Source organism: Crinia signifera, chromosome 11 (genome assembly GCF_055691185.1).
Source record: "Crinia signifera chromosome 11, ASM5569118v1, whole genome shotgun sequence".
Taxonomy (NCBI): Eukaryota; Metazoa; Chordata; class Amphibia; order Anura; family Myobatrachidae; genus Crinia; species Crinia signifera.
This window is the reverse complement of record NC_139227.1, coordinates 122264412-122292409: the sequence shown is the minus strand read 5'-3', so window position 1 is coordinate 122292409 and position 27998 is coordinate 122264412. Positions and strand designations below refer to the sequence as shown.

Below are 27998 nucleotides of genomic sequence, written 5' to 3'. Positions count from 1 at the left end.
CTGGGAACCGTAATGAGGGGGGGGGGACGCGGGTAATGGGACGGGGGAAAAGATGGTGTCATTGACACCGGGAGAGACTGCTGTTGGGAGGAGTAGGTCTGCCAGGCAGCCATGCTGGGTTGGAAACACTCCCCCTGCCCGTATCCCTGCGCAGGTGAAGGACGGAGGGGGATTGCAAAAGTGGCAGACACTGAGGACTGGGCAGACACCAGCTGGACCACGCCAGGGGCTGGCGCAGCGGGGGCCGAGGCATTCCACGCCGGGCCCGCTAGGGCACGTTGTGGTGCGGGGGGCGGACGAGGGAGGCAGGGGGGGGGAGGGCAGGAATGTCCGGCGTGCCCTGGGCAGTGGTGGTGAGGGCCACTGGTGCCTGTATTCACCCCGGGGCAGGGACGGGCGCTGGTGGCGCCCGTAGCCCCCTTAGTGGGGTGGACGGGTAGAGGTACCCGTCCCCTGGCCCTGGAGGGGCCTGGAACACCGGGTTTAATGGGTGGGTGGGACAGTGCGCTGTAAGGCTGTCCCAGAGATGCTGGGCCGGCCCCGGCTGGGAGCTGAATGGGGCCCCTTATCTGATAACCTGGGGACAGGGGTGGGGGCGGGGCCTGACGGGCGGAGGCGCCCCCGGGTGACCATGCACCCGGGAGCCGGGGGGCCGCCATCCTGCGTGGTGGCGCCGGCTCCTTCTTGCCCACTGATGTTGGACGGTGTGGAGGGCGGGGCGCCCGACTGCTACCCTCCCTGTGTGAGCAGTGGGGGGACACCCGTCCCGGAGAAGCCGGGATCGGGTACCGACGCGCGGACGGAAGTGACGTCCGTCGCGTCATAGGGCTGCATCCCCCTCAGCGCTGCGGCGTCCTCCGCAGCGATCTCCGGCCTAGCCGGCGGGGGAACGGGCAGCGAGGCAGCGGGCGCTGAGAGCGCGCCCGCTGCGGCGAACAAGGGAGAGGGAGGGGGAGCCGGAGCCACCGCAAAGCCAGCCGCGGCCGGGCCTGATCCGGGTGGGTCCGGATCAGGCCCCGGTAGCACCAAGGCGGGAGACACAACCCCAGTAGGGGGGGGGGAGCAGGCTGAGAGGCCCGGGGGCGGGCGGGGGCAATGATACCAGGGCCGGGGCAGCCCCTGAGGCGGGAGGCACACTGGGGGGCTGACTGGTTGGGGCAGACATACTAAGAGGCTGGATGGGCAGATAGTCCTCCAGGAAACCCCGGGGAGGGGGAGCTGAGCGGCGGGGACGGGACATGCTGCAGAGGGCACAAGGGAATAAATCAAAATGTGTACAGACAAGCACTTAGCTGGGTAAAAGCTGCTGGGCTGTGACTGCATGCTGCTGGGATCTGACTGCATGCTGCTGGGATCTGACTGCATGCTGCTGGGCTGTGACTGCAGGCTGCTGGGCTGTGACTGGATGCTGCTGGGCTGTGACTGCACGACTGCATGCTGAAGAAACTTTTGCAAGAGGAAGTATTTCCTGTAAGGACCTGCCTATATACCCCTCTCCTAAGCTCACGCCCCTAAGCTCTCCCATAGTCTGACCACAAAACTGAAACTAACTTTAGCCCACTAGCAGTCATTAACTCTTTCCTGCCAACCCAAAAAATGTAAGCCTCTTAAGTACGCTTTGGCTTAGGCAGCCCTCGCTTTATCGTGATGGGGTGGCTTTGTTTTTTCTGAAAGTGGATTGGATGTTACACAGCAGGCTATTATTGGTTAGGAGTTGTTATGGGCGTGTTTAAGGTTAGGATTATGGGAGATTCTAGAATATTCTGCCTCTTTGATTTCAAACGTTGGACTGATAAGTACTGTGTTGAATTTAGAGGCTATATATCACTGTTTTTCACCATCGTTACCTATATCTATACTCCATTTCTTTTATTCTTATTTACATCTGTGTAATTTACCTCACTTACTCTATCTTTCTGTCATCTCCTTCATAGCTTTCTATCTTTTCCCTTGTTTTTCTTGCCTTTGTGGAGATGTCTGCCAGGCCAAGGAGGGATGCTGGTGTCCCTGCTCGCTTCCTTCAGGGAGCAGGGGTGCCATCTACCTCAGGGGCGAGAGGGCGGGCTAGGGCTAGGGAACAAGCGGGACCTGGTCCTGCTTCTGTCCCTTCCCGAGTGCGCACCCGTCCGCCCGGCAGAGATGCGGTGAGAGGCCTGTCAGGCTCTCCTACACCGCTTGCAGGGGCTAGCAGGCTGCGTTCACCCGCGGCTGATGCTCAGTCAGCGCGCGGGCGGCGACAGGCGGGCCCCGAGGCAGACTTGTGGTCTGCTGACGGGCAGTTAGTTATGGCGCCCACGGTTGCGGCGAGATCAACTCGCGGGCGCCGTGGGAGGTCGGAGTCGTCCGCGGCTGGTGCCCAGTCAGCGCGCGGGCGGCGGGGTGTGACAGGCCCTGAGTCAGACAGGATGTCTGCTGACGGGCGAACAGTAATGGCGCCCGCAGTGTTGAGACCTGCTCGCGGGCGCCGTGGCAATACTGTGACGCGCGCGGCTAGCGCTCAGCCGGTTCGCGGGCGTAGTGCAGGAGCACGGCAGCCCGCGGCTAGTGCAGCTAGCGGGCTGCATGATGGTAATGTAGCGCCGGGTAGGGGGAGAAGCCGGGCGCAAGCGGCGGGAGAATCCCTGTACCGTCAGCCCGGCGCTATGCGTTCGCGACGGGCTGGCGGGGGTCAGGGGTCGGCCGCAGTCACGGGGCTGCAGCAGCGAGGGTCTCGCTCTGCCAGGGGAATAGCTAGCACTAATATTGCTGGAGGCAGCACAGGGCGTCAGGGACAGCCCAGGCGCCCTGCTTCAGCTAGGGGGGGCAGGCCTGCGCGTGGCAGAGGCCGCTCAGGGCTGCCCTCTAGTGGTGCTTTAGCAGATGCTGGGGAGAGGGATATAACTCCCCAGTATTATGAAGAGGAGTTGGATTATGCTCCGGTCGCAACCAATGCCAGGGCAAGGAGGAGGATTAGGAGGGCACAGCATTTGGAAGTGCCTGCTGAGGGTTCAGGGGATGGAGGTTCATCCTCTGGGTCCTTGGAGGAACAGAATGTTCTGGCACTGGTTCCGACGGGGGGCAGGGGTAATCGGTATGGGTCCCACCGTACTTATGCAGAGGTGGTGCGAGGGGGGGGTGCCCCCTCTGGGAACGCGGCTTCGGTATCCGAGATCTGTGCAGCAGTGGTATCCGCCATAGTGCCCCTGTTAACCACCGGTCCAGGTGGGCAGGGTGCTGGTGGTCAGCGTCCAGTAGACGCTGCAGCACTGACACAGGCCATGGTGCCAGCCCTTTCCTCTGCCCTGGGTGCCACCAGCAATGAGTCGACAGGGCTTGCTGTTACGCATGACTTGAATAATGAGACAAATGCCCCTTTTGTGCCCGCAGTTGCAGGCACTTCAGGAATTATGAATCAAGCAGCAAGTGGACGCCGACGAGGTGATGGCAGCAGGGCTGGAGGATCGTCGCATTCTGGTGGTGAGCTGCCTTCCGACCCTGATTGGGTTAACTCAGGCGGGTCTGGGACAGGTAACTCTAATTCCGAGGGAACTAGCTCGTCAGGAGGGGGGAGGCACAAGAAGGGCAAGCGGGGCAAGCGGTCAGGTAGGAAGCGCGGTCGCAGGCACTCGGACAGTTCGCTTGCCTCCACTTCCTCGGAGTCGCCCTCCTCGTCGGATGACGGGGTGAGGAGATCAAAGAGGAAGAGGAGGCGTACGAGGCGATCCCCGAGTGAGGATTCAGTTGTCACGGTTGAATCCGATTCCGTCCAGTGCGCAAACACCGCAGTAATGCGGGGTTTGCGTCCAAGGATGCGGGATAGAATTAGGAAGGGCAAATATGTTAACATATTTGCCCTTACTAGCAAAAGCCAGAAGGCGCTTATTGCGGCGAGAAAGAAGGGCACTGAAAGTGAGGAAGCACTTATGACTTATAATAACTGGGTGCGAGGAATGCTGGTCTTCGCGGCCTGTTATATGGAGTCTAGGCCGGATGAGTATATGAGTTTGATACGGTATCAGTATCTGATTCATAACTTATACACGTCATACCGTGGCTATGGATGGCGCACGTATGATGAAGAATTCCGGCGTAAGCAGCATGGGAAAGATATTTGTGACTTTGGCAGAAAAGACATTGAGCTTTATGTTGAGGTCACAAATTCGGCTGTGCCTATAGGTGAGGCTTCCTCAAAACCTTGGAATAGGAAGCAAGGGGGCCAAGGGACAGGGGGCAGTGCAAAGAGAGTAGGTCATGGGAAATGCTTCGCCTATAATAACAACGTTTGTAACCTGGGCCAGAAGTGCCGTTTTCGGCACTCCTGTATTAGGTGTGGAGGCGGTCATCCCATTAAAGACTGTAGTAAACCAGCGCAGGGACAGGGTGGAGCTTCCGGCAGCAGGCAAATCCGCGGTCCAGCGGAGCCAAATCATGCTTAGAGCTCCATCCCCCGTCCGGCTGCAGGCCATGTTGCCGTGGTTGGAGAGGTACCCCTTTAGGGAGGAGGCAGAATTCGTTAAAAATGGATTCTCTGAGGGGTTCGCCTTGCCAATCTCGGGTAACATTAATCAAGGGTCTGTGAAGAATTTGCGTTCGGCATATCAGTTTCCTTTAATTGTTAAGGAGAAGGTTAATGCCGAGGTGAATTTAGGCCGGATGGTTGGTCCTTTTAAAGAGCCTCCTATTCAGGGTATGATCCTTTCCCCAGTAGGAGTAGTCCCTAAAAAGGTGGAGGGTAAATTTAGACTGATTCAGCATCTATCCAGCCCAAGGGGTGCATCAGTGAATGATGCCATCCCTGAGGAATTATGTAGGGTGGTTTATCAATCTTTTGATGAGGCCATTGAGTTAGTGAAGTCATTTGAAAAAGGGGCTTTGCTTTGCAAGATAGATGTTGAGTCAGCCTTTAGGTTATTGCCTCTGCACCCATCAGCTTTTAAATTTATGGGTTTTAAATTAGATGATGGGTATTATTTTGATAGATGCCTTCCCATGGGGTGTTCCATTTCCTGCGCTTATTTCGAACGATTCAGCACCTTTTTGCAATGGTGTTTGCATGAGGTTTCTGGAGAGTCTGGAATAGCGCATTACCTAGATGATTTTCTGCTAGTTGGTCCACCAAACTCTGATAGATGTTTGGCACTATTAGAGTGTACTCAGACGCTTTTTAAGTCGTTCGGGGTACCAATAGCGGAGGATAAGACCGAGGGCCCAACTACAGTGTTAACCTTTTTGGGGATCGAAGTGGACACCGTACAGGGACAATGTAGGCTCCCAAAAGACAAGATTAACCGGTTACATGAGGAAATCTTGTTTGGCCTCGCAGCGGGTAAACTGACGCTTAAACAAACTCAATCATTATTGGGTGTGTTTAACTTCGCTTGCCGGGTAATACCCATGGGTAGGATTTTCATGCGAAAATTAGAAAGGGCTACCGTGGGGATTAGGAGGCCTCACCATTTCCTTAGGCTCAACAGTGAAATACGGCGGGATCTGGTTATTTGGGATTCCTTTTTGTCCCAATTTAATGGAATTTGTATATGGCAGGAGGCACCCATTGCTAATTCTATTCTGGAACTATATACCGACGCAGCGGGCGCCACTGGTTTTGGTGCTTTCTTTGCCGGTAGGTGGTGTTCAGAAGCCTGGCCTGCTTGCTGGGTTGAGAAAGGATTCACGAGGAACATGCTTCTATTAGAAGTGTTTCCCATAATGGTCGCCCTTGAACTGTGGCATGGGGTTTTAAAAAATAAGGAAGTGGTTTTTTGGTGTGACAACCTAGGGGTTGTTTACGCTATCAACAGACAGAAATCCACTTCCTTAGAAGTTCTCAGAGTCATTGGGCAGATTGTGCTGACGTGCCTGGTTAGCAACATAACGTTGAGAGCCAGGCATGTCCCCTGGGTACATAATGAAATAGCCGATGCCCTTTCGCGTTTTGAATGGCAGCGTTTTAGACGTCTGGCACCAAATGCACGTTTAACGGGTGACATTTGCCCTTCTTATGTATGGCAGGTTATTCACCCGGAATGGAGGGGCTAGCACATAGCTCTTTGGCGCCGGCTACGTTTGCCGCATATTTGTCGGCTTGGCAGACTTGGAGCCAATTCCTAATGGAAAGGGGCAACAGAGGTAAGACTTTAAAATCATTAATTCTTGCCTTTGCGTGGCGTTTCTATGTTACCGGGAAGTCTCGCGGCGCAGTGGGTAAGGCCTTAGCAGGCATCTCTTACTTTCTGCGCTTGAAAGGAAAAAGGGACATCACTAAGTCCTTTTTCCTGCAGAGAATGCTCAAGGGTTGGGCGAGATTACAACCACCCATTCCCGACAGGCGGCGGCCAATTGACGGCCATTTATTGGGAAGGCTGGTCCGTGCCCTAAAAACAGTTTGCTCCTCGCGGTACGAGGCCAAACTGTTCACCATGGCTTTCGTCATGGCCTTTCATGGGGCGTTCAGGGTAGGTGAGCTGGTGGCATCTTCTCGGTCATCGGCTTCGCCTATGCTGACAAACCATGTCGTCGTTTCTCCCGACGGGTTATGGTGCAGGGTACAACGGTCCAAGACTGATGTAGTTGGCAGGGGGCGTTGGGTGCGAATGGGGTCCTGCGCGGATCGGCGGATTTGTCCGTTGGCCGTGGCAGGGGCTTATTCGTCCTTGCGTTCTGACGTGCCTGGGGGTTGGCTCATTCACCAGGATGGGTCTCCCCTGACTCGCTATCAGTTCAATGCGGTTTTGAAACGGGGCATCCTGCACCTGGGTCTTTCACCGGAGATGTATGGGACACACTCTTTTCGCATCGGCGCCGCCTCGGCTGCCGCTGCGGCGGGTTGGTCCGATAGGTCTATTCGGGCACTGGGTAGATGGAGGTCTGGTGCGTTTCGACGTTACATCAGGCCTTGATCTGGCAGTGCGCCCCCTTTGAGGATTAGCCGCTCGCTCAAACACGCTTTAGTGTTTGGGGGGCCTTGAGGAATTTTTTATTGCCACTGGTTTTAATTACGGCTTCTGCCGGCTGGTGGGTGTGTTTTTTGCCTCAAGTCAAATTGGGGCGACCCAAATCCCCCCCCCCCCCCCCACAGCCAAAGTTAGGTTCTAAACAAAGCCCAATGTCAGGTGATACTCTAATTTAAATTTATCCAATTTATAACTCATACTAATCTTTCTAAATATTCTTTTTTCAGGCATGAGGATTGACCCGCAATGTATATGGTTGTTGGGTCATTCCTTTGTGTATTGGTTATCGGTTTCCCCAAATGTTCTGGATTATTCTCAATATCCAGAACTTAATTTGTTCAGATGGCTAGGGCATCGGGGGTTGCGCTTTTCGCAATTTAGACAGACGTTTGAAGAGGCAGTAGAGAGGTTTGGGTTTCCATTATTTTTAATTGTGCATTTGGGGGGGAACGATTTGACGTCCAGAACTTGTCTGGAAGTTAGATTTGAAATAAAGAACGAGTTACTGGATATTTTGCAGTGTTTCCCCTTTTGTAGAGTTTTTTGGTCCAATATTATCCCTAGACAGAATTGGAGGGGTGCTCTTAACCCTGGGGCAATTGACCTGGTTCGGCGGAGGGTGAACTCGGTAGTGGGTCGAGCAGTCTGTCAACACGGCGGATACTCGATTCCGCATGCGGGTATCACCTTCCGCGATCAGAGGTTGTACAGGAGTGACGGAGTACACCTTTCGGAAGAGGGTATGGCCTTGTTTCTTAGGGATATCGTAGAGAGTTTGAGAGGTATGTAGTTTAGTCTATGGTGGCGGTGCCGGATCAGGAGATCTCGGCAGGTGGCCGGTCTCAGAACGGTGGCTAGGTTAATTTGTGTATTAACACCTTTTGAGATTCATTCCCTTGAGGGGCAACTCCTTTGGAGAAAGTGACTTTAGCATGGCAACAGTTTTTCCTTCAGGGGCATCACCGTCCCAGGTGGGCCCTTTATGTCGCTTTAGTTGAGTTGTGACCTGAGGGGGAATATTTAGATAGTTCAGGCAGGTGGCCCGAACTTTATTTTAAAATTTTATTTTTAAGGACAGGGATGTAGGCAGGAGGCCAGTTCTTGTTCTTTTGGGCAGTCGGCCCAAGAAATCTTTAGTTTAAGCTGTTCTGACCTCGCCACCATAGATAGTTAAATTTAAATATTAAATTAGATCAAATAGGCCGCCCTCTTTCAGAAAAATAAAAAGACGACCCCATTCACCACATTTCAGTTGTCCGAGTCGTTATTTTAGATAAGATGATTTGAATGGTGCATGTATGCAGTGGGTCATGAAAGACTTAAGATCATGGAGTGCACCTTGTGTGCATGAAGTGACATAAGTTTTATGGCCCATGCATAAAATGTATTCCAGAAGCCCTCGGCAACAAGTGATGGGGTGGCTTTGTTTTTTCTGAAAGTGGATTGGATGTTACACAGCAGGCTATTATTGGTTAGGAGTTGTTATGGGCGTGTTTAAGGTTAGGATTATGGGAGATTCTAGAATATTCTGCCTCTTTGATTTCAAACGTTGCCCGCCCGCCCGCCCTAGAGGGAGGTATTTATTTGGTTTTCAGTTATAGTTGTCGTCTTTTATGGAGAGGCCGGTCTCAGAACGGTGGCTAGGTTAATTTGTGTATTAACACCTTTTGAGATTCATTCCCTTGAGGGGCAACTCCTTTGGAGAAAGTGACTTTAGCATGGCAACAGTTTTTCCTTCAGGGGCATCACCGTCCCAGGTGGGCCCTTTATGTCGCTTTAGTTGAGTTGTGACCTGAGGGGGAATATTTAGATAGTTCAGGCAGGTGGCCCGAACTTTATTTTAAAATTTTATTTTTAAGGACAGGGATGTAGGCAGGAGGCCAGTTCTTGTTCTTTTGGGCAGTCGGCCCAAGAAATCTTTAGTTTAAGCTGTTCTGACCTCGCCACCATAGATAGTTAAATTTAAATATTAAATTAGATCAAATAGGCCGCCCTCTTTCAGAAAAATAAAAAGACGACCCCATTCACCACATTTCAGTTGTCCGAGTCGTTATTTTAGATAAGATGATTTGAATGGTGCATGTATGCAGTGGGTCATGAAAGACTTATAAGAAATGATAATAAACTAAGAGTAAAAGGTCATAACCTACGGTCTAAATGTAATATGCAGCAGTTTTCAAAGCCACTGTGACTTTGCAAATCAATAATATTAAATACAAAACTAGGCAGAAATAACCTCGCCCTGACAAGGCTGGGGTACTATATACAGCACATATGGTGGTAATACATCATCATCATCTCTACCTGACACCAAACAAACACAGCATCCTCCTCCTCAGTTTTCCTGGGACTTTCCACTTTTCCGTGATGCAGCTTATTACTCTGGGTTGAGAGTTCGCTCTTCGGAATCCATGTTGTCCGGTTATTTCTCAGTTTCGTCAAGTTGGTCTCCAGCAAACGTCGCTGTAGAATATTGTGTGGTTGCTTAAAAAGAATCAAACTGTTAGAAGAATGCAGAAAATAAACATATATATATATATATATATATATATATATATATATATGTATAATATAGGAAGGGACTGTATATTCTGTCAGAACATTTCTTATATGATACATTTATTATCATTCCTTCCCTCTCAGTTATATACAAAAGTGTAATATGCGCCGCATATGATATATTGCAACATGATTGGGGCAGCATGGCTGGTGTAATGTTTAGCAGCACTGAGGTTTGATTCCCATCATTGCCCTATTTGTGTGGAGTTTGTATATTCTCACCATTGTACTCTGGTTTCGTCCTACACTTAAAAAATAAACAAGTAGGTTCATTGGCTGAGAACGATATGAATGGGCAGATATTCTCTGTAAAGTGCTGCAGAATGTGTGCACAGTGGCATCCCTACTTCTGCAGACACGGGGTGCGTGACCTCGAGAGTAGGGGGGCAGAGCCGGCCTTAGACATAGGCAAACTAGGCAATTGCCTAGGGCCTTTGGAATGCCTAGGGGCATCAGCAGCTTCTGCTGATTAAAATGATATGCAGCATGCCTATATTCTGTGTGTGAGTGAGGCTGTATCTGCATATGAAATAGTGTATTCATGGAAATCACTGTAACATTATAACAATGCAAATAAGACGAATTTTCAGCAAAAAAGGCACCCAACGTTAGCAGAACTGGCCAGGAGCTGCATGGCTTATTGAGTCAAGATGTATGAGGAAATATCTGTATCCAGGCAGAGGCAGAGGTCACAGTGTTAGCGGCTGTGCGAGTGCTGTCTGCGGGTGGGTTGGTTGTGCGGGTGGGTTGGTTGTGCAACAGTGTTCGGCATATGTGTAAGGGGCATCATGTGTGTCATGTATAAATGCATTAATAATGTGCGACATATGTGTAACAGGCATTATGTGTGTCATGTGTATAAGGGCGTTAATAATGTGCAACATATGTGTAAGGGGCATTATGTGTGTCATGTATAAATGCATTAATAATGTGCGACATATGTGTAACAGGCATTATGTGTGTCATGTGTATAAGGGTGTTAATAATGTGCAACATATGTGTAAGGGGTATTATGTGTGTCATTATGTGTATGAAGGGCATTAATAAAGGTTGGCATAATGTGTAAGGGGCATTATGTGTGTCATGTATAAATGCATTAATAATATGCGACATATGTGTAACAGGCATTATGTGTGTGGGATGCAGTCAAAATCCCGACGGTCAAAATCCCGACAGGGTCAAAATCCCGAATGGGTCAAAATACCGACATGGCCAAAATCCCGACATTTAAAATCCCGACATGGACAGAATCCCGACATTTAAAATCCCGACAGGGTAAAAATCCCGACATATAGAATGTACAAGTGAAACAGTCTAAATGCCTTTCGGTCGACAGGTGCGAGGTCGACATGGGTTTTTTCACTGTTTTTTGAACCGACATGTGCCGACAGGCGGTATTTCATGCCCTACCATCCACTACGGCGTGGTGGGAGAATAAAATAGTGTGCCCGAAGCATTGCGAGCGAAGCGAGCAATGCGAGGGGCTGCGGTTCATTTGCAACTGTGTCCATGTCGACTGTGTCCAATGTCAGGATTTTGTCCATGTCGGGATTTTGTCCATGTCGGGATTTTGACCCATTCGGGATTTTGACCCTGTCGGGATTTTGACCGTCGGGATTTCATACCGAATCCATGTGTGTCATGTGTATAAGGGCATTAATAATGTGCAACATATGTGTAATGGGCATTATGTGTGTCATGTGTATAAGGGGGCATTAATAATGTGCAACATATGTGTAATGGGCATTATGTGTGTCATGTGTATAAGGGGGCATTAATAATGTGCAACATATGTGTAAGGGGCATTATGTGTGTCATGTGTATAAGGGGTCATTAATAATGTGCAACATATGTGTAATGGGCATTATGTGTGTCATGTGTATAAGGGGGCATTAATAATGTGCAACATATATGTAAGGGGCATTATGGTTTATAAGGACATTAATAATGTGTGTTATGTGTAAGGGGCATAACTGTGTGGTATTATTAGGGGTGCCGAGAGAAAGGGGTAGGGGTAGGGGGTACAAATTACCCAGGCCAAAGTCTGATGGAAGGGCCCAGTGGGGGCCCCGGGCCCCCTCTCCTTAAGTGACAGCAGCAGCTGCAGCTCTTCTCCTCTGCCCAGCACACACTGCTTTGTGCTGGGTTGCAGTGTGGCCATGGAGGTGCTTAAAATACAATATTTTCTCAGGATTTTTTTCTAAGGGTATAATGTGAATAATGTGAGGAGTAATGTATATAAGGTAAAGTGGTTACTACTGTGTGATGTAACATGAATAAGGGACACCATCGCATGATATAATGTGAGTAAAGTTGCATTACTGTGTGGCATAATTTGAATTGGGGGTACTATTGGGTGGCCATGCCCCTTCCCAGCAAGAACACACCCCTGTTTGGGCTGCGCACCGAATGTGTGCACTGTTTCTATTTAAAATATTGCGGGTAGGAGCAACAAAATGATGACTGCTATGATGAGGGTTGATGGTGCTGGGAAAGGGAAGCAGGGTCAGAAGCGGAACTAGGGGCGGTGCTAGGGGGCGTCAGCCAAAATCTTGCCTAGGGCGTCATTTAGGCTAGGGCCGGCTCTGTAGGGGGGTGTGGCCTGGCCTAGTGGCCTGAACACATTTTCATCCAATCTCCATGCAGTCCATACTAATAAATAATTTTCATACCGTTGTGCAACAGTGCTTGGCTTCTAATAGTATAGTTTCCAGTGGAGAATAGATTAAGTGCAAGAGTAGAATTGCGACTGTGCGTCATTGACAAGGGACTAAGTAAAAACTGGAACTGGCCAGGACCCAGGAACACCGGACCGGAAAGGCTCCATTCATCAAACTCCTCCAATTGTACTGTCCGGTACAGGGGATGGGGGTTGTGGCCATTACAGCTTTCTCCGAGGACATGGTAGGGACGGTCATGGGTGCAGTCGCCATCGATGATGTACTGCAACCAGCCATCAATAGTAATAAACTATGTGATGGATAACCATCAATGGTTTTACCTATCGATGGTCAACCATTTTCTTTGACTGACTGGCCCATGGACCAATAAGAACATGGTGGGAGGGGATTAATAAATGGTCAGGGGTGGTGCTATGCTCTGTGTCCCCTCACTTTCAAACAAAAAAACTAAAGCAAAACCTTGGTTTGCTGTGCCATCGATGGGGGGATGTGCCATCTGGTTCTCCCCCTTTGATAGCAAAAGTATTCCACATCGGCCATAAACCATCGATGATTTCGAATCATTAATAGTCGATGGCCATCCCTGGGACATGGGGAAGTGGAGATTACAGCCTCCTCGGACTGTTCCGGATTTTACCCATCCCCAATTCTGTTGGAGATGGGTTACTGCTGGCTGTGGGACCATGGCAAGATAAGATAAAAAATAAAAGGGTCCCTTGGGGGGGTTTCTGGGTACTCAGACCACCCCCCACCCCCCCACCCCCTTGCGTTCGCTAGTGTGGGTGTTTATGAGTCAGGATATTGTTTATATATTAGGATTGGGATGGATTTGTTATGCCGACACTGTTACTGTCATCAGCACTATGCTGGCAGGACAATGTCAACAAGATTAAGATGTTACTACATTTCCATGGCGTCAGCGGTTTAACGTTAATCGCGCTGTTTGGACATATTTCACTTCATACTGCTGAAGCTACATAATGTGTAACCTTGTCCTCATAGTGGTACTTGCATAATGCTTTCAACAGTGACAATGTCAACAATGTCACTATAGAATTCCCGACCATCGATGTCTAGCACACAACAAAAATATGATACTGAAGGTCAAAGTTTTCCTATCGATGCCTGAGTTCCGATGGTGGTGTGGCAATGCTTTCCTGAGACATTAGCCCTCAGCTCAGCCATCTTTAGCCCAGACCTTCTTGGATTGGCCAGCCGTGGTCACATGCCCACAATTATGTCTACCGCTCGTGGTTCAAACCATCAGTGGTTTCACAATTGTGCCATCCATGTGATGCTGAAACAGCCACGCCCACTTGTCACATGGCTCCATTTAAACAAGTGTATTATTATTAGTGGAACCGATTGGGCTTGCACTTCATATGTGCATTGCTTTGTGCCAGAGGAATGGGATCATTGAGTCGACCTAAAGATGGCTGACATTCATTAGGTCGACACCATTGGGTCGACATACTGCAAGATCAACAGGTGTCTAGGTCGACATGGGACAAGTCGACAGGTGCTTAAGTTGACACAAGAGTTAGGTCGACATGGTGTAGTTCAACAGTCAAAAGGTCTGCTTTTTTACCCGAATGTCAACACAGTCGACATGGACACAGGATAAAGTGCACCGCATCCCCTCGCATGGCTCACTGCACTCGCCATGCTTCGGGCGTGGTGCTTCGCTGTGCTTGGCACACTATTTTATTCTCCCACCACGCCCTAGTGGATGGAAGGGCATGAAATACCGCCTGTTGGCACGTCAGCTCAAAAAACTTAAAAAAACCCATGTCAACCTTTTGATTGACGACCTAGACTACGTCGACCAAACGCTTGTGTCAACATTGTCGACCTAGACACCTGTCGACTTTGCAGTGTCGACCTAATGACTGTCAACCAACAGACCATATCCCGTGTCAGATATATGCATTTTAAATCACAATTTCAGCTTCCTTTATCAGGATTGTAGCAGCGACATTTTGCAGTAAACATTTCTCTTCCTCCCCAGAGTGCGGCAATTAAAATTCAAGTTTCCGTCACAGGGAAAGGAGAGAAATGCATCATGAAAGTGAGATCTCATTAACTTGTGTACGCCAAGATCTTTCATCCCTTAAGCCAGGGGTTCCCAAACTTTTTTGAATCACGGCACCCTAGTCTATCAGAATTTTTTCGCGGCACCCCTAGGCCCAAAAACCATTAATTAGATTGGGTTTATATGCGATTCTAAGGGTCAGTTATGTGGTAACGGGCAGGATTTGCTTCTGTTTGTACACATTTTATGATTGTCAGGCACCAGCACTGGTTTTGCCCATAAATAATTAACCAAAAATAAATTGAATTGGTCCTGGACGACCAACCTGGGGCACCCCTGCAAGTGTCCCGAGGCACCCCAGGGAGCCACGGCACACAGTTTGGGAACCACTGCCTTAAGCATTAAATCACGCACAGCCGGGACCCAACAATGAGTAATAACATTGGTGTCACCCATATCTAGATTTTGGATTTAAAGGGGAAATAAATACATGTGCAATAAGTTACAATAATGTGCAGATGTGTTCTGGCACTTATATCTGTTCTAGGATGTAACCGCAAGGCAAAGCATAGAGGCGAATGAATAGCCACTGACTGGGCAGGATGAGTGATCCGGGCCCTTCACTCTCTGTAAGAGTGGCCAGGCCCGGGACAGCTGTGCCCGCAGCACCCCCTTGATGGGTAGCTTTTTCCATCCACCAATCAACATGCTCACAGCCATTCACTGTCTGGCTGAAGGCTGGAAGAGAATGCTGCACTCTTATTGAAGGATAGCTCCAGCCATGCACCAATCAGCATTCAGCGTATAATTCAAAATCAGAGTTCCATTGCACAGTAACTACTTCTAGAAATTCTTGTCAGCCATTGTAGGCAAGTGGTTCCCAGCAAGGTCATTCAACATGGCTACTGGTCAGAGGACCTGGTTGTACAATATGTATATGGAAACCAGCGGCGTAACTACATTTTGGGCGCCCCCCCCGCCGTTAAAGGGAGGGCGCCCAGCCACTCACCCGCCCCTCCGCCCGCCGCACCAACCCCCGCAAACCCCCCGCAGTCTTACCTAGGTTCAGTCCGCGCTGGTCCCGGCTCCCTTCTTCTGCTATGAGGACCACCACAAAATGTCCGCCCCCATACAGCAGACAGTTTCAGAGAACTGTCTGCTAAATGGGGGCGGACATTTTGTGGTGGTCCTCATAGCAGATGAAGGGAGCCGGGACCAGCGCGTACTGAACACAGGAAAAGATTGGGGATGGGGGGGTTTGCGGGGGTTGGTGCGGCGGGCGGCGGGGTGTAACTATAGGACTGCAGCCCCCGGCGCCCGCACATGCATAGCGCCTCCCCGCGGTCGCGGGGGCTGCGGTGCTATAGTTACGCCACTGATGGAAACTATATATCTGTAATGCCACCTGTATTATGGGTTTAGATGTCCATTCATTTTCCGTAGCAGGTTGAGTCAGTAAGAAAACACGCGCTAGTTAATCTGGCTTAATAGCAGCACCTGAGACCAGTTTAATTAAATTGGCACACTGTTCCCCAATGCCCATATATAGTCTGTTGGTAAGGGGGGGGGATCTCTTGCTTGCATGACAATAACACATGTAAGGGATTCATTATTAAATCCCGGCGGTCGGGATCCCGGCGTTCAAAATCCCGACGCCGGAATCCCGACCGCCGAAATCCCGACAAGGGGGGGACGTGGATCGCCCACGGAGGGAGAAAGTGTCGGGATTTACACTGCATCCCCATGTAAGGTATGCTATAATAAATATAATTAAATTTTAAGCCTCACTAATACATAATTTTCCGCCACAAACTGCAGCGTGAGTTTTCCACTAGACTATAATGATAATAACGTTATTTATACAGAACTCTTTCTCCTATAGGTTCCCCACAACTGCATTCCAGAGGGAGGACCCCACCTTCATGTGAAACTGTGCCACCCAAGGGCTGAGCATGACAGTGGAGAGCAGTGATTGGCTGGCTGCACCTGTCCCAGGATTCAGTGTGGCAGGACGGGAGGTATGGAGTTAACGCTGAATCTCACTGGATTGGCTGAGTTGGAAACCCCCCCCCTGTGGTCGGAGCCCGGGACCCGCAGAAGATTTGTCTGTGGTCCCGGTTCCCCTGTCCTGGCTCCAACGTCTATTGAAAACGGACCATCACAAAATGTCCGCCCCCATACAGCAGACAATTTTCCGACCACAGGGCAGCGGCATTACAATACATTACAGACCCCAGCGCCCACACCTATACAGCGCCTCCCCGCCACCGCGGGGTCTGCGGGACTATTGTTACACCACTGCTCCACATGAACTTATGACCTCAGAGTTGTGAAGCAGTAATGCTAACCACTACACCAACCATGCTGATGACCATCATGGATTTTGAAGTTTGGCTTAATGGCGCATATAATCATTTCTCCCTGCTGTACCACTTTTTGCAGGACCACCCCGTTTTTTTGCAGGACGGTCCTGTGTCCCTCCCGGGGCCGGGGGGCAGCTAGGAGTCCCCCCATCCTGAAGAGAATAGACGCTGTGCGCATACAACAGTGATGCAGAGGCGAAACCGGGGGTGTGGCCTGAGGCCGTGGCATCCCTGTGAGGCCACGCCCCTTTTCATAGGCCAAGCCCCTTTTCCGGCTGCGCATGCGGCTTCGACAGGCCACTGTCCCTCTTCCGAGCCACCAGAGGTTGGAGGTTTGCATCTTGTAGAGTGAAACCATTAATGCTACAGATGCAGCAAGTCACATTTTTTTTAAATGAACAATAAATATCCCTTACATAGGGTACAACTTGTGCCAAGTCCAGACCCTACTATCACCCCTGGGACTGATTCAGCATGGCGAAGGTCGACATTGACAAAAGGTGGACATCATGTATAAGGTTGGGATAGTGATACAATGAGGCTGGCTGGTGCAGTATACAAGCCTTGGCTCAGTAGTCATGTGCTCCAGCTGGATGTAGTAAGGGGTATGGATCATTAGGTCTACAGCAAGAAGGTTGACAAACATTGGGTTGACACCATTAGGTCAACATGCTGAAAGGTCGACATGGGTCTAGGTCGACAGGCCATTAGGTGGACATGGGCAAGGACGACAGTCAAATGTCGACTTGGGGTTTTCACAGTTTTTTGACCCGAATGTTGACATAGTCGACATGGACACCGAGCATCGCATGGCACTCGTATGGCTCGCTGCACTTGCCATGCCATGCGGGCACTATTTTATTTTCCCACCACGCCGTAGTGGATGGTAGGACATGAAATACCGCCTGTCGGCACATGTCAGCACAAAAAATGGTGAAAAACCCCATGTTGACCTTTTGACTATCGATCTTGCTCATGTCGACCTAATGCTTGTGTCAACCTAATGACCTGTTGACATAAACCTTCAGCATGTTGACCTAATGACGTATACCGTAGTATGTGGGTTTGTTATTGCGGTGTGGCAGCAGATGTAAGGCACAGATGAGGGCAAGGAATTCCCAGCTCAGTGTAGGGGGAATGTAACACCTCTAGTGCCGGAACTGGCCTCCCCCTAATGGAAGTGGAAGCTGCCAGTGAGTGACTAGGAACCGCAGCTGGCACATCTCAGACGCAGGCGACGGCTTTCATGTTGTTCCTGCTTTGAAGGTATAACTGGAGTGTTGTGACTGCGCTAGAAGACACTGAATCATCCTGTAATGGGAACTGTCATATGTTTTATCAGTAACAGGAAAACATGGCAAGAAGCGCTGATTACCCGACAGACTGGTGTCAGAAGTCCTGGTGATGTGTAAATATTATCTATATATACAGTACTGTATAATAAAGTCATTTGTACAGAGGTGTAACTCTGGGAGGCAAGGGAGTCGTCTGCAGCCAGGCTCCTGCTTCCAAGGGGGCACCTCTCCTCCCCTCTGAAATGAATGGAAGTTGCCACAGTGCCGACATAAAGCACATACATTTGAATGTCTATGTTTGCCTTGAAATACGGTCGTCCCCCCATCCTGTCCACCATCGCGGACCCGCTGTGTGTGTGTGAATGGCCGTATTGGAACCTTTGTGCAGACTCCTTCGGGCTGAACAGGACCCACTGTACCGCAATGTTTGGCCCCAGCCAGTGGCGTAACTTCAAATATTGTTCGACATGGGAAAAGGTCAAAAGGTCATTAGTTCAACAGGTCATTAGTTCGACATTGTCTAGGTCGACAGTCAAAAGGTCGACATGGGGTTTTTCACTGTTTTTTTTACCTGAATGTCCGCACAGTGGACATGGACACAGTTTAAAGTGCACCGCATCCCCTCGCATCGCTCTGCACACTATTTTATTCTCCCACCACACCCTAGTGGATGGTAGGGCATGAAATACCGCCTGTCAGCACATGTCGGCTGAGAAAACAGTGAAAAACTCCATGTCGACCTTTTGACTGTCGACCTAGACAATGTTGAACTAATGACCTGTCGACCTAACAACCTGTCGAACTAATGACCTTTCAACCTAGAACCATGTCGACCTTTTCTCATGTCGACCTAGACCCATGTCGACCTTTTCCCATGTCAACCTAATGGTGTCGACCCAATGACTGTCGACCATAATGCTGTAGACCAAATGACCGCATCCCGTGAGGAGAGAAATGGAGGCAGCAGGAAGCCACAGGCTGATCGTTGTGGGAGGAGCAGAGTCCCCAGCAGCACAGAGTATATAAGGAGATGAGGGATGTGTCAGTGAGGACAGGGCTGCATGTGACAGGACCGCGGGACCGCGCATCGGACCCGACTACATGTCAGGGAGAGGCGATTTGGTCCGATTTAACGGGCCGATTGGTCGCAATCGGACGAAATCGGACCAAATCGCCTTGATGTATGCCCAGCTTTACTACATGGTTGTGTCAGGTGACAAAGCAAACACACACAGCACAGGGAACCAATCAGCAGGCAGAGTGTGGGCACAGGGGGTGTCTCCCAGGTGGGCTACCAACCATAAAATATATTGATGGCTGACTAGGGGGCTGACATATATTTAAATTGGGCCCAATTCAGGTCTGATTGCATGACTGCATATTTGCACACCGGCTGATTAGCAATACACTGCGCATGCATACGGGTCACAGCTGCTGTACCCATCCATTCGCACTGCGATTTGCAAGGCGGGATTTCACTCTAGCGGGGCAACGGCTTAAATGAACGCTACTGTAGCTGGACGTATTCACAGCCGTGCAATCAGGCCTGAATCGGGCACATGTAAAGGGCCCCAGATTATCTTTACCCAATACTGCCCCACCCTTTATGAATAGTGAGTCCCATCATGGGAAGAATGGGTTCCTCACCAAGGTTCTACAAATATTTGTTAGAAATAATGTCCCTTCGGTTATATAACCACATTGTGTCCTTCATCTGCACATATACCGCCTATACCACCCCAGGGAAATGTCCTGTGGTGTAAAGGTCGCCTGGTAGGATACGCAGATGCGGCAGGAATAAGACTTTGTCATTGCACCAGCTGGGAATTAATTGCACACAAACAGGGGTGTTAGATTTTGCTGTCTGGTTGGCAGTGGATGGCAGAGTGAAATCCCAATAGCCTGGCACTGCTGACAATGTAGCCTGGCACTGCTGACAATGGGCAGAGAATAGGGCGGTCTTTAGATGTATGGTGCAACCACTGTAACCCACTTAAATGCATCACGGCTGGGATTTGTGCATCACGGCTGGGATTTGCGCATCACGGCTGGGATGGAAGTAGTAGAATAAAATCCAGAATTTATATTTTAAAAATCGCCAACTGCCAACTTTTTAAATCTGTCGCCTTCAGGGTAAATATCTGCCCCATAATTTGGAACATTCTTGACCTCTTTGGGGCTAATTACAGAAATAATATTGTTCTCAAAGGACCGGAATGGGGCGAGATGTCAGTGTCAGGATAGTTGTCTGTTTTTTAATTCTGTTCCAGTTATATACAGAATTATTACGATTTTTATATATGGATAATATACTGTAACTGATCATACACAGGTGGGCAATTATTAGTAGGGACTGATAGTTTTGGGAAAGGCATATCTCGAGTCTCTCCCAAATCTGCACAACAGGACATTTGTTCCCCCGAAACCCCCCAAAGTTAATATTTGTAAAGGTTCCGGATGTCGGCGTGAAACGTTAACCCTTTCCTCTCCCAACCCAATTTTGTCTTACTGTGTCCTTGGACGTTCCCAGCTTTTTCAGCCCATCCAGGGGCAAAAGATCGGCCGAATCCTTGTGGATGAACTGGACGGATTGTTTCATCCTCCTCTGCTGGCGCAGGGATGCAGCCTCCCTGAGGTCAGCATCCTTCCTGCTGCCCTCGGTAATGATGCCAGAGTAAAACATCTCACAGTGCCCCTGTTCCCAGCTCTGCCGGGGGATGAAATGAGCAGGACTCAGGCTTTTGTCTGATGCTTTATAGAATATGTGATCGACTGACGTACAGACGGGAGCGGTTATAATGTACAGCGCTGGGAGGAGGCTGCTGTGCTTCGTACTGAGGATTCTGGTGCCACCTGTGGGAAAAATGTATATTCATTCCCCACTATAAGGGCACTCGGAAAATAGATCTTACATTGCAGTAGTGTGTTATTAACAGATTTTATTATTACTTTTATTACTACTATTATTATTATATATTATTATTATTACTACTATTATTATATATTGTAATATATTATTATTATTATATTGTAATATTTTATTATTAACATATTATTATTATTATTTTTATTAATAATAATAATATAATATAAATATATGATAACTACTATTATTATCATTTTATAATACAAATTATTATTATTATTTCATTTTAGACATAAAAACCTCTATATGTTCTAGAGAAAGAACTATAATTGGGTATGGGCCCTTATTCAGATCTGATCGCAGCACAAATTTGTTTGGAAAATGGGCAAAACCATGTGCACTGCAGGTGGGGCAGATGTAACCTGTGCAGAGAGAGTTACATTTGGGGGGGGGGGGGGGGTGTTGGAACTGAAATCTAAATTGCAGTGTAAAATTAGAGCAGCCAGTATTTACCCTGCACAGAAACAAACTAACTCAAACAAATCTAACTCTCTCTGCACATGTTACATCTGCCCCACCTGCAGTGCACATGGTTTTGCACATTTGCCAAACAAATTTGTACTGCGATCAGATCTGAATAAAGGCCATGGATCATTGGGTAGACAGCATGATGGTCGACAAGCATTAGGTCGACACCATTAGGTCGCAATGCATTAAGGTCGACATGCAGGAAAGTCGACATGGGTTAGGTCGACAGGGTCATTGGGTCGACACAAGCATTAGGTCGACATGGGGAAGGTCGGCAGTCAAAAGGTCGACATGGGGTTTTTTACCATTTTTTTTGTCCCGAATTTCGACACAGTCGACATGGACACTGAAACGTAGCACCGAGTCCCCTTGCATGGCTCTCTGCACTCGCCATGTTTCGGGCATTCTCCCTCCATGCCCTAGTGGATGGTAGGGCATGAAATTCCGCCTGTCGGCACACGTCGGCCCAAATAATAAGTGAAACACCGCATGTCGACCTTTTGACTGTCGACCTAATGCTCGTGTCGACCTAAAGACCCTGTTGACCTAACCCATGTCGACCTACAGTCATGTTGACCTTAATGCATGTCGACCTAATGACCGTATCCTCTATAATTGTCTTAGATTTTTTCAATGCTAGTCCAATCTATATACACACAATATGCTTGCTGCACATTGCCATATATATATCAGTGACCCACATGGGTAGAGACATTGGACGGGGAAAAGAACTACAAGTCCCAGCATTCCCTGCACAGACACTGCACGAGCAGAGCAAAGTCCTGGAATCTGTGCTGCCTTTGCCTCCCCCGGATTCCTGGCTTACAAGGATTTTCATGTCACTGTCTATGAAACGTGCTATTATAATACAGGAGCAACATGTTATTAATGACTGTGCTTATGATAGGAGCCTGACTCCAGCTGCACAGGGACAGGCGCTGATCCCAAGCTGTGATGTGGCTATTGTACTGATACTAGGAGACATGGTGTGACTGTTATACCAATACAGTACTGTAATATACATTGTGTGACTGTTATACCAATACCATACTGTAATATACATTGTGTGACTATTATACCAATACCATACTGTAATAGACATTGTGTGGCTGTTATACCAATACCATACTGTAATAGACATTGTGTGACTATTATACCAATACCATACTGTAATAGGCATTGTGTGACTATTATACCCATACTGTAATAGACATTGTGTGGCTGTTATACCAATACAGTACTGTAATATACATTGTGTGACTGCTATACCAATACAGTACTGTAATATACATTGTGTGACTATTATACCAATACCATACTGTAATAGGCATTGTGTGACTATTATACCCAAACTGTAATAGACATGGTGTGACTGTTATACCAATACAGTACCGTAATATACATTGTGTGACTATTATACCAATACCATACTGTAATAGACATTGTGTGACTATTATACCCATACTGTAATAGGCATTGTGTGACTGTTATACCAATACAGTACTGTAATATACATTGTGTGACTGTTATACCAATACAGTACTGTAATATACATTGTGTGAATATTATACCAATACCATACTGTAATAGACATTGTGTGACTATTATACCCATACTGTAATAGGCATTGTGAGACTATTATACCAATACAGTACTGTAATATACATTGTGTGACTATTATACCCATACTGTAATAGACATTGTGTGACTGTTATACCAATACCATACTGTAATAGACATTGTGTGACTATTATACCCATACTGTAATAGACATTGTGTGACTGTTATACCAATACTGTAATATACATTGTGTGACTATTATACCCATACTGTAATAGACATTGTGTGACTGTTATACCAATACTGTAATATACATTGTGTGACTATTATACCCATACTGTAATAGGTATTGTGTGACTGTTATACCCATACTGTAATAGACATGGTGTGACTTTTATACCAATACAGTACTGTAATATACATTGTGTGACTATTATACCAATACCCATACTGTAATAGACATTGTGTGACTATTATACCCATACTGTAATAGACATAGTGTGACTGTTATACCAATACTGTAATATACATTGTGTGACTATTATACCCATACTGTAATAGGCATTGTGTGACTGTTATACCCATCCTGTAATAGACATGGTGTGACGGTTATACCAATACTGTAATATACATTATGTGACTATTATACCAATACCATACTGTAATAGACATTGTGTGACTATTATACCCATACTGTAATAGACATTGTGTGACTATTATACCAACACAGTACTGTAATATACATTGTGTGACTGTTATACCAATACTGTAATATGTACATTGTGTGACTATTATACCCATACTGTAATAGGCATTGTGTGACTGTTATACCCATACTGTAATAGGCATTGTGTGACTATTATACCAATACAGTACTGTAAAAGACATTGTGTGACTGTAATACCCATACTGTAATAGACATTGTGTGACTGTTATACCAATACTGTTCTGTAATAGACATTGTGTGACTGTTATACCCATACTGTAATATACATTGTGTGACTATTATACCCTTACTGTAATAGACATTGTGTGACTGTTATACCCATACTGTAATAAGCATTGTGTGACTATTATACCAATACAGTACTGTAATAGACATTGTGTGACTGTTATACCCGTACTGTAATAGACATTGTGTGACTGTTATACCCATACTGTAATAGGCATTGTGTCACTGTTATACCCATACTGTAATATACATTGTGTGACTATTATACCCGTACTGTAATAGACATTGTGTGACTGTTATACTCATACTGTAATAGGCATTGTGTCACTGTTATACCCGTACTGTAATAAACATTGTATGACTGTTATACCCATACTGTAATAGACATTGTGTGGCTATTATACCCATACTGTAATATGCATTGTGTGACTGTTATAACCGTACTGTAATAGACATTGTGTGACTGTTATACCCATACTGTAATAGGCATTGTGTGACTAATATACCCATACTGTACTATGCATTGTGTGACTGTTATACCCATACTGTAATAGGCATTGTGTGACTATTATACCAATACAGTACTGTAATAGACATTGTGTGACTATTATACCCATACTGTAATAGACATTGTGTGACTGTTATACAATACAGTACTGTAATAGACATTGTGTGACTGTTATACCTGTACTGTAATAGACATTGTGTGACTGTTATACCCATACTGTAATAAGCATTGTGTGACTATTATACCAATACAGTACTGTAATAGACATTGTGTGACTGTTATACCCATACTGTAATAAGCATTGTGTGACTATTATACCAATACAGTACTGTAATAGACATTGTGTGACTGTTATACCAATACCGTACTGTAATAGACATTGTGTGACTGTTATACCAATACCGTACTGTAATAGACATTGTGTGACTGTTATACCAATACCGTACTGTAATAGACATTGTGTGACTGCTATACCAATACAGTACTGTAATAGACATTGTGTGACTGTTATACCCATACTGTAATGTACATTGTGTGACTATTATACCCGTACTGTAATAGACATTGTGTAATTATTATACCCATACTGTAATAGACATTGTGTGACTGTTATACTCATACTGTAATAGACATTGTGAGACTGTTATACCCATACTGTAATAGGCATTGTGTGACTGTTAAACTCATACTGTAATAGGCATTGTGTCACTGTTATACCCATACTGTAATATACATTGTGTGACTATTATACCAATACAGTACTGTAATATACATTGTGTGACTGTTATACCAATACTGTAATATACATTGTGTGACTGTTATACCAATACTGTAATATACATTGTGTGACTGTTATACCCATACTGTAATAGGCATTGTGTGACTGTTATACCAATACTGTAATAGACATGGTGTGACTTTTATACCAATACAGTACTGTAATATACATTGTGTGACTATTATACCAATACAGTACTGTAATAGACATTGTGTGACTGTTATCCCAATACAGTACTGTAATATACATTGTGTGACTGTTATACCCGTACTGTAATAGGCATTGTGTGACTGTTATACCAATACCGTTCTGTAATAGACATTGTGTGACTGCTATACCAATACAGTACTGTAATAGACATTGTGTGACTGTTATACCCATACTGTAATATACATTGTGTGACTATTATACCCGTACTGTAATAGACATTGTGTGACTGTTATACCCATACTGTAATATACATTGTGTGACTATTATACCCGTACTGTAATAGACATTGTGTGACTATTATACCCGTACTGTAATACGTACTACGTTCTTGCCACTCATACACTCTCTGAAGAAGCCGCTGATAATCATAAACAGGCGGGGAAATGCGTTAGAGGAAGAATCTATTTGGTAATACATCTAAGAGGATTGGTACCTGTAAATCTGTTGTGACCAGCTTACCTGAAACCCACTCCGGATAAAGTTGTAAATTTGGCTAACCAGTGCCATCAACTGGGAGAACAGGATACAGCAGCACAAGGTCGTCTGTAAGGTACCAATATCTAAACTGTCTGGCCAGACGAGAAAAGAGACTATAAAATACCCTAAACCACTAATGAACAGGGTAATATAGTGTGTCTTCCAATTTTAACACTATACCTGGGAATGTACAGTGGCTACCATTATTAATATGCATATAACAACATCAGCCTGACGCTAATTACCATCATCAGGACAAAAATATAATATAAATACAACCGGTTATATATTCTACATTCCTGCATTTGTGTTTTTTATTTCTATTGATTTTTAATGTATTTTATTTGTGTATTATTAAAACTGTAATAATAACTCTAGTCGGGTGCGCAGCTCTATTTGTCCAATTTCTTTCCTTCCACGCTTAGGACTATGAGCAATCCCAATTAGAGCAGCAGCACCTAATAAAGAGTGAGGTCTGGCCGACCTAAATTACTAATAAAGTAATTATAGTAATAATTAGTAAATATAAAATCGACTTGGTGTGGCGCAGGACTTGTTCTCTATTTTTTTCTTGCTGTACTGTAATAGACATTGTGTGACTGTTATACCCATACTGTAATATGCATTGTGTGACTGTTATACCCATACTGTAATAGACATTGTGTGACTGTTATACCCATACTGTAATAGATATTGTGTGACTGTTATACCAATACTGTAATAGACATTGTGTGACTGTTATACCCATACTGTAATAGATATTGTGTGACTGTTATACCAATACTGTAATAGATATTGTATGATTAATTGATTTCCAGATGAGTGGTTACCATAGCAACTATCCGATGTGTACCGCCCTCCCTCCGTGTGTCCGGGATTGTGTTACAACCTGAACTGGAAGCAATCCCACAACCGGAAGTGGTGCAGCCAAGACCTGGGGCAGCATGCGGAAGAGATGGCAGGTCCAATATGTAAGCTACTTAAGTTTGATTTTTGCACTGAACTCATTGGTATCCTGATGTGACAGATCCCCATCCATAACCCCAGGAACCCTTAACTGACTTTTACTAAAGCCCAAAAGTCTTACCAAATCAGTTTTGTAATCACAGACACTTACTTGGAGTTTTACAACATAAAGGTTATTAACTTAAGACAAAATATATTTCCCATGGACAACCTCACAGGGATCTTATCACAATATATAAATCTTAGAGGCTATGGGAAGGAAGTTTATGGCAAAAAAATATAGGGTGTGCGATGCCATGACATATTGTAGATATACAATAATATGATTGTATGTCCCAAAAATAGGTTTAACGCACCCCCCCCCCCACTATCCATGCCACCCGAAGCGTGGCAAGTGCAGCGGGCCCACGCGAGGGGTGGCAGAACGCATCCTCTGACTTTTTCATTACCCCACTATCCACGTCGGCGTGGAGTTGATTTTATCGGCGTGGACACGTTTCGCCGCCCCCTTGCGGGGCTCGTTTCGCTCGCCACGCTTTGGGGTGGCGTGGATAGTGTAGGGGGGGTGCGTTAAATCTATTTTTGGGACATACAATCATATTATTATATACCTAATGTCATGGCATTGCACACCCTATAAAATCGCATGCTATTTTGCGGGACATGCAATGCGATATACTGGGGTGCAATGAGGAAAAAAAAATTACATGAAAAAATCGCATCACATCGCATGCTGCTATAATGGCCCATGCGATGCAATGCGGTGCCGTACGTAGGAAATCTGGGCGCCGTTCTAGGAAACAAGGGCCTTATTTTGGTTCATTCTTTCTGACAAAATCCTTCTTAGATGGGCAAAACCATGTGCACTGCAGGTGGGGCAGATGTAACATGTGCAGAGAGAGTTAGATTTGGGTGGGGTTTTACTTCAAAGTGAGATCTATATTGCAGTGTAAAAATAAAGCAGTCAGTATTTTCCCTGCACAGAAACAAAATTACTCACCCAAATCTAATTCTCTCTGCACATGTTACATCTGCCCCCCCTGCAGTGCACATGGTTTTGTCCATCTAAGAAGGATTTTGTCAGAAAGAATGAACCAAAATAAGGCCCCAAGTACTGAAATGACATATCCCACACGCATTTCTCTATCAGTGGTGGCCACGTTCCCGTGTGACCGGGGTCGTAGTCTTAGAGCAATTCACAAACGGTGATAAGCTAGTCCTATTGCAGTTTGTAAATGATGACCTTATGCGCACTTACCTTGCGTAGCTGGTACGATACCTCGAGGTGAGA

General features: G+C 46.6%; 2 protein-coding genes across 3 annotated transcripts in view; one reads left to right on the top strand and one right to left on the bottom strand.

The window, feature by feature from the left end:
* NRIP3 (nuclear receptor interacting protein 3) overlaps nucleotides 1-20685 on the bottom strand; it is a 32120-nt gene extending 11435 nt beyond the window's left edge. Inside the window, exons 1-2 of one of the 2 annotated variants that reach the window (XM_083164625.1) lie at nucleotides 20372-20685; nucleotides 9237-9416 (exon numbers count right to left, since the gene is read on the bottom strand). In XM_083164625.1, coding sequence (XP_083020751.1) covers nucleotides 9237-9416; nucleotides 20372-20545 — 354 coding nt within the window. In that variant the 5' untranslated portion in view covers nucleotides 20546-20685. Of the gene's footprint in view, nucleotides 1-1282; nucleotides 7051-9236; nucleotides 9417-20371 lie in introns of those variants that run through there. The other variant, XM_083164624.1, reaches the window with a different exon arrangement.
* On the top strand, nucleotides 1789-9042 carry LOC146045636 (uncharacterized). The gene is made up of 2 exons (XM_083164623.1): nucleotides 1789-3456; nucleotides 5992-9042. The coding sequence occupies exons 1-2, from the start codon at nucleotides 1974-1976 to the stop codon at nucleotides 6876-6878; spliced, it is 2370 nt and encodes a 789-aa protein (XP_083020749.1). The 5' UTR covers nucleotides 1789-1973; the 3' UTR covers nucleotides 6879-9042.
* Nucleotides 20686-27998: the final 7313 nt, after the last annotated feature.

Bases quoted from the DNA above. Each gene is read 5' to 3' on its own strand.
- LOC146045636 (XM_083164623.1), top strand. From the start codon at position 1,974: ATGTCTGCCAGGCCAAGGAGGGATGCTGGTGTCCCTGCTCGCTTCCTT. The intron at 3,457-5,991 runs GTGAGCTGCCTT...TATGTATGGCAG, and splicing joins AGGATCGTCGCATTCTGGTG to GTTATTCACCCGGAATGGAG.